Below are 12132 nucleotides of genomic sequence, written 5' to 3' on the forward strand. Positions count from 1 at the left end.
AGAACAGATTTAATTTGCTTTATGTGCATATATGTGACACATTTACTCCTTCTCTGCTTTTATTGTCTTACTGACAGTGATAAAAGAAAGCGGGAATACAATTGCATTCAAGTGATATAGAACTCTTTTGTCACGATTACAGAAATTAAGTGTACAGAATATACAAATGAGTTTGCTGTTTTTTTATTTAACCTCTGTTTAGTGCCTTTCTTTATGTTGCCTTTTTAATGCTTCAAGTATGTCGGACTATTTGCCATTCCAGCACTGAGGTTTTTTTATATACACACTGTATATATACTATTCTCTCTCTCACGCATGCATAGTGGCACTTATGCTGTTATATTTAACCATGCTATGAAAAATTGAACAATATACACTGGCTAAAGTGGCAAAGGTACTTGCCAACATGCAAATGAGGCAGGCATGGCAAGTAAGGCTTCCACCCCCAAATATTCAACACACCGAAAACCAATGGCCCTCATCCTCCGGAGACTGGATTATCCCAGAGCTTGACAGCATTCAGGAAGAATGCAGAAGGTGCTAAGAATTACCAGAGGTTAAACAAAAGCTGTCTTTCAAAACTAAATCTGGCTACCTACAACTGCTGGACTCTCTCCAGGGAAGCAGCACTGCATGAACTGTCAGAAAAACTTGAAAAGATGAAATGATATTGTTGGCTTTAGTGAAGTAAGAAGAAAAGATGAGGGCCTCAATGAGCTCAAAAACAGACACTTATTCTGTTAGGGGTAAAGAAAATTGAAGAATCAATGGAGTAGGCTTCATCATTAACAAGAAACAACATAGCAGAGTATGAAAGCTCATCGGAAAGAGTAGCCCGAATCGTCATTCAGTTGACAAAGAGATACAGGCTTCAAATAATCCAAGTGTATGCCCCAAAATCAAGTCACAGACAATGAAGTGGAAGGCCTGTAACATGAAATCAACCAATTTAACAACAAAGTAAATTGGAATTTAAAGATCGTTAATGGGGATTTCAATGCGAAGATTGGTGCCCATCAGGAAGACGAAGCATCAGATGGTACAGTAGGTACCTACATCATCATTTCATTCAGTGATTGGAATGCACCCAGTAGAATGAAGAATGAAATTTACTATATTTTAGCACAGGGGTGCGCAAAGTGGGGGGCTGGAGATTTTCCAGGGGGGGGGGGGGGGGCGCAGCTACAGAAATCCCATGCTCTCCCCCAAGGCATTTAAATGTTGCCGTCCCTGTCCGCCCCCCTTGCAAGAACGAGAAATAGAAGGAATCATTAATTCAATTTTTTCCTAATTTATTCAAGTTTTTTCAGTTTGGTGAGCGCTGCGTGGAAAAAGTTGAACGCAGGAAATGTGAACATGCTGCTGTGCGCATTGAGCATGATAAATATGATGGGCTTTGCACGCGGGAAATGTAAAAGTAATGGCGGCGGTTCACGGGACATTTAAAAATGGCATCAACGCACGGGTAGCAGATGTGCAATTAGAAAATGGTGGGTGTGTGGCTGCAGGGTACCTGTGCCTGATTGGTCCTAGACGGTCATGCTTCAGCATGCTCCAAATGCATGAAGACACTTTAAGAAACAATTCTGAAGAGATTTTGAAGGGCAGGAAAAAACTGGAGAAATCGCTGCCAAAAAACAATCTGATGAGACAAAGTAATTACTGAGCAGACGACAAGAAATGAAGCAATCCCAAAAAGCAAGAACAAGAATGAAATACGCAGAGCTTTCCAAGCCAATCCGCAAACGTATATCAGATATAAACTTTTTTTTACTGTCGTATGGGGAAGAAGACTATAGAAGATAACAAAAGCTTAAAGAAGACCAAGCAGCTACTTATGATTGAGAAGAAGCAGATCACTGCACAAACAAGATGATGGATCAATAATTAAAGACTGTGCACTTATTATAAAGTGGTCTTGAAGATAAAATTGTATGAGAACACAGATAACACAGGGCATAATCCAGCAATGCACAAGTGAGAAAGAACCAACAATGATATGCCATGCGTCCTTCAAAAAGAAGTGGCAAAGCAATAAAATCCATGAAGAATTTGAAGGCTTCTAGGAAAGATGGAATACAACTGAAATCTTGAAAGAAGCTGCGGAACAACTAGAGGAAATCCTTGCAAAACTCTTTAGATACTGCTTAAAGTAGATGAAAATTCCAGAACAAGAAAGCAATGTCATAGTTTTCCTTATCCGCAAGAAAGGAGAAAAAGAAGACGTCAAGAACTACAGACCAATCAGTTTATTTCCAACCAATTAAAAGATTTGAAGGAAGATACTCATTCACTAATTGGCTGCAACAGACCTTGGAATTTGCCCAGCCAGAGACCAAGCGGCATTTCGCAGTGGATACAACACAATGGACCACATCTAAGTCGTACAAGAAGTGATTTCCCGAATTAATGAATACAATATACCATTAATTTTATGATTCCTAGATTATGTAAAGGCATTTGATTGTGTCTGCAACTCAGTGGTTCTACAGTAAATGCATGAAGTACATTAATATTGTACAGAACATTTACGAGAATGCCACATAAACCATTAGATCACATAAAGATACAAGCAAAATAAAGATCAGCAAGGGAGAGCGGCTTTGGCAACACCGTGTCACCAAAGCTTTTCACAGCCACACTTGTAGATTTGTTCAAGACATTGGATTGCAACAAATTGGAGAACTCGTTGAAACAAATAAGAAAGTGGGCCGCCATATGAATCCTTAAGAGTAAAGTTTTTGACCAGTGTACTCTGCCCATGCTCATTTATTGATGGGAAACTTGGACCCTAAATGCGAAGATAATTCAGAAGCTTCAGACAACTGAGAGAACTATGGAGAGATGTATAATGGATATTACACAAAGAAACAGAAAAAAGAGTGAATGGGTTTTAAACCAAACAAAAGCCTGTGAGATCATCACAAGGGTGAAGACATTCAAATGGCAGTGTCAGACATATTGCAAGAAGAAATGACCATCATTGGACAAAGATGGTACTCGACTGGATTCCAAGGGCAATTAAAAGAATAAGATGACAACCAAAAGTAAAATGGGAGGATGAAATAAAAAGATTGTTGGAGCAACGTGGAAAAGAGAGGCTTGCGACAGTAATACCTGGAAGTGGAGAGGCCTTTATCCAGCAGTGGATCGACAAGGGCTGAACATGATCATGATACAGACTCATTACAGTCACCGCCTTTTAACTCTTTATGAGATGGGGGAAATTAGATCTAGTTGGATTATTGGCAGAGCACATTTTATCGATGACTTTCTAATATGGACATTTGAAGGTGGGGCAATCAATTGACGGACCCAGAGAGCTAAAACTGTTCAAATATGAATACACGATTTTCATGGTTGTCTCCTTCATTCAAACCAAAGCTTACAATATAATAGGCCTCTATAATAGGCCTCTGAAGTTACCAGCAAACTGTAATACAACAAGGTGGCCACCCGCAACTGTAGTGCTTCTGGGTTACCATTTAGAACACATCCAACTATTCTTATTAGGCCGATGGTGGCCCCTGCCTTAATATCCCCCTTAATCAAACACACTCAGGACATTATTCCAAACTTTATTTCCCTTAAAAGTGTACATTTAGTGCCACAGTGGCCACCAGCAACTGTAGTGTTTTTTTTTTTTTTTAATTATGCTATAGCATTATTGTCTTGAAATATTATTTTTCCTGTGAATTATGTTGCACCAGAATAAGGCCACAACGGTGAGGTTTTGTTTTATTTCTCTATTTGCTTTATATCAAAGTTGACGGCACTATTCTCAAAGCACCCAATTTGTGATGGTCCGCTATTTTTTGATGTGCAATAGTACTTTACTAAATGTACACCTCGAAGGGAAATAACGTTTGGAATAAATAATATGTTGAGTACAGAGGTATGTTTGATTAAGATGCATATTAAGTATGGGATGTTTGAGCAAAGGTATAAACCCCAGTTGGAAATGTCACAAAACATTTCTAGCCACGATGGGTAAGAGAGGCGCAAATTTAGTAAAGGCTGTTTTTATAATAACCAACTTTATATTCCATATTGGATGGATTTCAGAGAAAATGACTGGAAAATGCAGGGGCCAGCAAGTGGATTAAATTAGGCGAGACAGCAGAGAAAATACATATTTTAGTTGTGATGTGGATGTGGAGTGAAAACTAGCATGATTTTTTTTAAGTTACTATAAAAATAGAGTGCCACTGATGTGATCTTTTTATGACAATACCAATATATCCTATAGAGAAGAACATTATTGAGCTATAAAGAGAACACGAAATGGACAATTCAGTTTTAAAATGACAATGTTATCTGAGTATGCAAAAGTACTCATAACAGACTATACACAGTAGTGCAAAATAGAATGATGTAAGAGACAGGATACTGAGGATATATGTCAGAAATGTGAGTATCTTGGTGGGAACAAGTAGTGTTCAAACACGAGGAAATTAAAATGATGCCCTACAGATGAACTTTCAGTTGAAATATAATGTAATTCATTTTTAGCTATTAAAAATTCAGTGGGAATGAAGGTTGCATGGCGCATTTCTCACACTCTCCTACCATCAGTACTAAAATAAACATTGTAAGTATACACATGGGACATATTTACTAGGCCGTCTTTTGCCATAAGGTGCCTACCGGCGCTGGAAGACACCTGATGGCTTATTTACTTTAATGGCCCACGTGGTGTCTTCTGGCCCTGGAAAGTGTCTTATGTCATAGAACGGCTTTGCTTAATAACAATGGGCTATTCAACATTTCCCACTGTATGAGATAACAGAGGAGATGTTTGAATGTACTTTACTATGAGAGGTGATGCTAAAGGGGATTATGTTTAATAGTGAGGTTAATCAAGTAAGTAATGTGCACTTGTAAAATGTACAATTTGCACCATTCGTCATTGGACATGATATGTTGTAATAGCATCAACTTTTGATTTTTGGAATCTATATCAGGGGGGCTCACCTTTGGTCCTCATGCCCTCCCCCACCCCCCAACAACAGCTCAGGGCTTTTAGGATATCCCAGCTTCAGCACAGGTTGCTCAATCAACCCATGCTTCAGCACAGGTGGCTCAATCAGGCCTCTGATTGAGCCACTAGTGCTGAAGCTGGGATGTCCTGAAAACCTGACCTGTTGGTGGGGGGGGGGCTTGCGGGCTGGAGTTGAGTACCCCATGTCTATATGACAGAGATCAGAAAGTATACAAACTAAGGATGGTTGCATCTCCTACTTGGAATAAACGTGACATGCCCTGGCTGAGACAAGGTCAGTTGACAGAATAAAGGGATGTAAACAAAGCAAAATCCTAACTGTTTAATTTCTGTCTGATATGACTCTAACCAACATACAGTACGAACTGCCAAGTCTGTATGTACAGAATCATTCTGTAAATTGTTCTCTGTCGTATTGGGTAGAATGTGTGATGTTTCATGGCTGCAAAATTGCTTTAGAAAGCTGCAGGTTTATCAAAGAAAAATCCAGCAACTCTGTGATTTATTTTTTTGTCCTTTGAATAAATATGAAATCTGAAAAATTAAATCACCCCCATTGTGTTTTTGTGGGATCGGTTGTTTTTTTTTTTTTATCAAACTGAAACACAATTAAAGCAGTTTTCATAAATAAGATATGATGCTTATATTACATGTCACGAGAATTAATGAGCTCCCTTCTTTCTCTTTACAGACACTTTTGCAAGTAAGGTAGCAGCTACCCAGGATCAATATGCTGATGCCTCCATAGGTAATGTCACCGGTAGCAATGCTGTGAATGTGTTCCTGGGGATCGGCGTGGCCTGGTCTATTGCTGCTATCTACCATGCAGCCAACGGAAACGAGTTCAGAGTTAATCCCGGCACTCTGGCTTTCTCCGTCACTCTTTTCACCGTTTTTGCATTCATAAGCGTTGGCGTCTTGCTCTACAGACGGCGACCTGAAATCGGTGGTGAGCTGGGGGGGCCACGGACTGCCAAACTTCTCACATCAGCCCTCTTTATTCTCCTTTGGCTCTTGTACATTTTCTTCTCATCTATGGAGGCCTACTGCCATATAAAGGCCTTCTAAAGAAACACTACAACATAGTAAACATATATATATAAATATATATATAATGAACAGAGGGGGGGGAAAGACATTTGCCATTTTCACTTACCTGCTGATGGGATGCAACTATAGGAGCATTCCTATTAATGGTTAGGAGCAAGAATTGAAGGGTTCTTACCCAGGGGCATCATGTTGAACCAGGCATGGATGCAGGGACATCTTTGCAACTGTATGTACAACAGTGTACTATCAATGGTTGACTACTTTTATTTTTTAAACGACTAATCTGAATGCTACATGGGCCTTTTTGTTAAAATGTAAAGATGCCGGAATAACTAGTAACTTTTTTGTTGTTGGGGAGAGGGAGGGAGAGTGCCTGCAGAGAAACGTAATTGTATTTCAGAGAAGGTCACAAACAGTGACATTTTGAAGCCGAAATGTTGGTCAGTCCACATATCAAGATGGTTAACTAGGTTACCAGTAAAGAGAGAGTTCGTAGGTTTAAATATGTTTCTGCACTATGAATCCTCGGCTATACATCCTGCTAAGTCGTGGTATCTCTACCTGGTTATCATAGTAACAACGTGTGGACATGTAGAAAATGTTTAAAAACTGGGAAACAAGCAAAAAACAAAAAACAGTAGCCTTCTCCTCTCCAACTGGTTGTTTGCATTGTAATTCGCATGTGTTTCTCCCTGTCACAAACCATAAAACCACATGAAGTCTCTCCTGTTTGTGCTCTGCTGACATTACAGCGTCATCATACTGTATAACAAGCTCCATCCTGGTCTTGACAAGATGTTCTCTTGGCTATTGCTTCAGCAACATCCCCAATATATGTGCAGTCTTGTCTGGGCACTTCCCTGCATTATCATAATCATGTGTTGGAATGTCTTTGTGCTATGTGTAATGCTGTGCATGGATGACAAATATTTGTATATGCCGTAGTCTAGTGATAAGCCTTTTACTAATGTTGATTGAATGTGAAAGACACAAATGTGGGGGGGGGGGTTCCACTTTTTTTTTTAATTATTATTATTATTATTATGGGGAGTGGGAGATAAGTATATCCTTTCTGATGTTTAGCATAGGTCTGTAAGAAGCAATATCTGGCGAATGTGACTGAAGAACGTTCAATTAATGAAGTAACACTCTTGAAGGCTCTCTTCTTGCAATACCCTTTTTGAAGTCATTATAGGTAAATGCAGAAAATGAAATGCCGAAAATGTGCCTGGGATTTTAAAGCATTATTTAACAAAAAAAAAAAAAAAAAGTATTTATTTGAATATATATCATCTTTGGTAAATAGAAAATAAGGCATATCCTGCACATTGCAGTAAGGTTATGCATTGCAACTAGTGGTTGTAGCAAATGCACTATCCTCCATAATATTAGCAATGTATGACGTCCATTAGCAGACAATTTAAAAGGAGGGGGTGATCATCCCCTTATTAAAAACAAAACTGGATTGCATTGAATTTATAAAGGGAATTGAGAAGAGGAATATTACTCTTTATTCTGTATGTCTCAGTAGTAAAAGCTTGTTGTTTGCCCTCAGCGTAGGTGTATTTTGGTTACAGGTTTCTTCACCTAGATGGGCAATTTGTGTCCCTCAACCAGCAAAGATTAGCAGATAGAGCTGTCGCCCATATTATCTCCAGAACCAGCAATATATTGATCCTTTTCAAAGCACCTACAAGTTTAAGACTAATTCTGTGTAACCTTGTTATTTATCCAACCCCAAAATTGTAGTACAATTAATACTGCCATAGTAGAATTCACTGCGCTCAGTATAAACCTGATAGAACTACATCTATCATTACTTTCTTACCCACCTAAAGCACTGTAAGCATGCCCGTGTATTAATCTTCCCATCATTATTAATGCCTATTGTAGATAGAATATGATGGCTCAGATGAATGAATTCTAGTATTCAAGTTGCAGCATTTGTCCTGGAGAATACAGGATGCTTTACGTGGATTATACCTTTCGGTGGGCCAACACAATTTGTTTTGGTGAACATAGGCTATTAAAGAGGCAATCCAGGCTGGGGTTTTTTTTTTCTCAATGCAGGATTGAAGCAGGAGGTCTCCGGAGTTGAACCCCATTAATTTCTGCTTCCGGACGTACTTACCTCCGTAGTGGGTGCCGGTAGCCACTCCAGGGTTCACATTATGGCTGCCTTTCAAAGCTCCCAAGTCCGGCGGGCCAATAGGATGCTGTGACGTCATCCAGTGCGGCTTCCTATTGCCTTATATGGAGGAAGCGGAAAACTGCAGAGATACCGGCACCCCCTTCGGAAGTAAGTATCTCCGGAAGCAGGCGGTCCCCAGAGCTGAAATTAATGGGGTTCAGCTCCAGCGACCCCCTGCTTCCAAACTAATTTTTTAAAAAAATTAAGGAAAAAAAACTCGGATTGACTCCTTAGGAACAGTATCACTTCCTCAGATGCGATTATAGGGCTCCATATTAAAATGGATAAGAAGCAAAAGATGGCACTGTGTGCTCATTTGCTTGTCATTACCCAGAATCCCTGGCTGCAGTGGAAGCACTGTATGCTAAGAAATAATGGCGAAAAGCAGGTTCGCTGACCTGTCTGAGAGGCTCACAGGTGGTATTTTTATCAGATAAATTAAGAATAAGGGACTTCAGAAACTTTATTTTCAACATTACTGACAGAGACATCAGTGCTCTTGAACGTTCATCTCCCACAAAAATTTGATGAACTTTTTATGTTGGTTCAATATAAATGCCTGTAACCAACAATATATCCAAGAGTGTAAATGAATGTCACTAGCCAGGAGATAAACCAAGCACCACTCGCTGGTCTTTTAAACTTCCTCAGTAAAAATAGGAACAGTCCGAAACAGAATAAAATGTCTTTGAAATAATAGAGGATTATATCGTCTCCCAGATAAATGGAAGAGATTGTAGAGCTCAGCCAACCATTTAATTACACATTGTTGTATATAACCTTTTAGAACAATCTGTGTTATTTATTTAGATATTAAAAAAAAACGACTCCAATTAATCACGAGCATCAAATTGGGTTATGCTCCAATTTCCATGGCTGATCAGAAAGGTTATTAGAAGCTATGATTGAATACATTTGCAGTGTCTAATAGTAAAAAAAATTTTACAGGCAGCATGATTGTTTGCCATTTTAAAACAATGTTCCCCAGGCAAAATGACCTCTTCCAACTTCTACTGAATTCTCCCTGCCAATGAAAGCCTGTAAAAAACAACTGAGCCATAACCCTCTGATCTCCTCTTGTTTCTCGTGTTTTACTCTCAATATGTTCCCCCTAGTATCATTTACTAAGATAACTAGAGAATTCTGTTTCTAAACTGTCCTACCAGCTTCTTCCCCTTCCTCTTTCACGTGCCATGCTTTGCCTTCAAACCTTTGCTTAGTTTGCCCTACAAATAGGGGTGTTCAACTCCACTAGAAGAAAAACATAAATTCCTCAAGACTGGACGACCGGATAAAATACTGTAGGTTTATTATTCGCCTCCCTTTGCTGTCATAGACCTAAATAGGCTGACATTTGGTAATACCCAGCACTGGTTTTATTTCAGTGGTTTACTCTAGAATTTAGCAGTTACGTGTCATCAACATTATATTTTAGGCCGTGATATAACTCCATTGCAGTGTTGACCGTCGACATACCAAACTTTCATGCCAGTATACGATGTCAGAAATATGCTGGAGAAAAAAATTCCAGCAGGCGGAAACAGGGCCGTCTTAACAGCATTATAGGCCCCCGGGAAGAGCAGTGCACTGGGCCCGGCCTACACAACCACTCACAGGAATACAAATGTAAATTATCGATAAAATAAACTTATATTTATTGGTACCTCCAGACATGCAATGCAGACATGCCAACTCTCCGCTACAAGTCGTAATTTTTCTCCTTCTACCGAGTTAGCGGGAGATTTGAATGTCGAGGCGGGTGATCGGAAAATTAGTGTTAAATTCTGGTCTGTGCATAGATTAGCATGGGGCCCCTATGCTCGTGGGGCCCCCGGGCAACTGCCCAGTGTGCCCATGCGTTAAGACGGCACTCGGCGGAAATGCATGCTGGGTCTTTCTGTAAATTGTTGCCAATTTTTTCATCTCCCTAGATGTAAAACCAAACCAAAAAAATCATAGTTAAAAAAAAAAACACCACCATTCAAGTGGCAAAAAAAGATGGATTTTTCATTTTCTGTCAGGCATGCCTATACCCGGGTGAGCTACATGCCCCTCTGACAGTGAAAGGGTTAAAAATATATATATATCAAGGATGATGTAGATGGACCTATTACCCTATGATGAGAATGCAAATAACAGGCTATTGTATGGTGGAATCCAGATTATTTCCCCTGTTATGTTAAATATCAACAGGTGGAAAAATACTTTGGCACTGGTTTAATTTGTAGTGATTACAATGTAGGTGCAAAACTACCATGGTGCAGTCACAGCTATGTAATAGTTTGCCCCACGAACCGGCAGCTGATTTGCAGCCTAACCACAGCCAGATCGCTGCTTCCCCAGGGCCAAAACTGAGTCAATCAATTGCCCTTAAGGATTAACACAGCGAGGTTCCCTGCTTCTTGTTGGGAGTCCCCTTCCGGAGCAGGAACCACCCACTGTGCTAACCCTGAAGGGAGTCCCCCCGCCCCCTGCACTGCGGTTTATCTGCAGCGAGTCCGGGGCAAAGTGGAGATACATCTGACGGCATCTACTGTATACCACAACTGCACTTTTTCTTTTGTTTAACTTTTGTATTGTTTTACTTTTTAACTTATCAGCTTGCTAACTGTTAATTAGCTGAAACCTAGAACGCACGGTTCGCCCCCTACCTGCTTCGCTATATTATTCCTGCGGTACAGAAATCAACAGACGTTTTATAATAAGGAATCGGGAACAAGCCAATGCTAATCGCCTTGTTTTGACGTTATAGAATTAGGGAATTAATGAAGTATTGTTAAATATATCTCAACGTGCAGGGTTTGTTGTATTCAGGTTTTACAGGATTATTATATGGGATTAACATTTTGATTTCATCCGTTTTGTTTTTTCCACTTTTTTTTTTTTAATTTGTGTGTGTGTATTGTACACCAATGTAGGAAGAAAACAGATATACTGTGATTAATTGTTAGTGGTACATAGCCAAATGACATCATTCACACTATATAAGGCAACTCTGAGGTTTCATATCGACATATGATACTGTACATAGAATGTATTGTCTGTTTTCTTTGTCATTTGGCACTTTTTTTTTTTTTTTGCTTTCATGCTTACAAAAAAATAAAAAATAAAATAAAGAAATTGTTGTGAGAAATATTTTTCATTAACCAAGAGTTAAAACGTTACGGATAATTAGTTCATGCTCACTGTGTCATGCGTACATTGACAGTAAAGTATTAACTTTAAATTGACGGAGGTCAGTGTATCAAGCCAACAAAAAGTGTCGTATACAATATATTTTACTTTCGCCTGCACAAATGTAAGAACGTTTTAATTGTATTCGGATCGTTAGCTGCAGAGATTTACAAACACCTCAATCTTCGCACATGTTCTTTAAGCAAAGGAGGCAAAATGAAAGAACAGAGGCAGAGAATGCGACATAGCATGTTATGTGCTGAAATCTTCCTAGTAATACTCACAATGGTGAGTGCATAAATAAATGTAATGGGCCTTGATACATTGATACACAAATTGTGCAATGCTCAGCGTGAGCAAGTATATACGGTAAGGATAATGAGAATCATTTAGCTGGAGTACCCTTAAGGTATTAATGAATAAGGTAATCTCCTATAAAACCAATCAACTGGTAGTATACCACTTGGCACTGTAGTAAGGTATACACACAATAAAGTGTCCAGACACATATATGAAATGATATAGGGTAATGAATGGTAAAAGAGATATCATTCTCAAGGACTCACATGTAGTGCTGCATCCTTGGGTGATGATTAACGTCCTCCACGTCCTCAGGTACAGGTGTACTGATGTCTTTAGGCAGATGCAGAAACAGGAACCAAAAAAGACAAAGCACTACTTTCCAGCAGGTAGAAATTATCAAAAAAGGCAGGGA

At 39.3% G+C, this 12132-nt stretch overlaps 1 protein-coding gene across 16 annotated transcripts in view; it reads left to right on the top strand.

Annotated features, from left to right (window-relative positions):
- LOC142493013 (sodium/calcium exchanger 1) overlaps positions 1-10261 on the top strand; it is a 498730-nt gene extending 488469 nt beyond the window's left edge. For all 16 annotated transcript variants that reach the window (XM_075596382.1, XM_075596383.1, XM_075596384.1 and 13 more), the window contains one exon: positions 5694-10261. In XM_075596382.1, coding sequence (XP_075452497.1) covers positions 5694-6070 — 377 coding nt within the window. In that variant the 3' untranslated portion in view covers positions 6071-10261. The remainder of the gene's footprint in view (positions 1-5693) is intronic.
- Positions 10262-12132: the final 1871 nt, after the last annotated feature.

Source organism: Ascaphus truei, chromosome 4 (genome assembly GCF_040206685.1).
Source record: "Ascaphus truei isolate aAscTru1 chromosome 4, aAscTru1.hap1, whole genome shotgun sequence".
NCBI classification, from domain to species: Eukaryota; Metazoa; Chordata; class Amphibia; order Anura; family Ascaphidae; genus Ascaphus; species Ascaphus truei.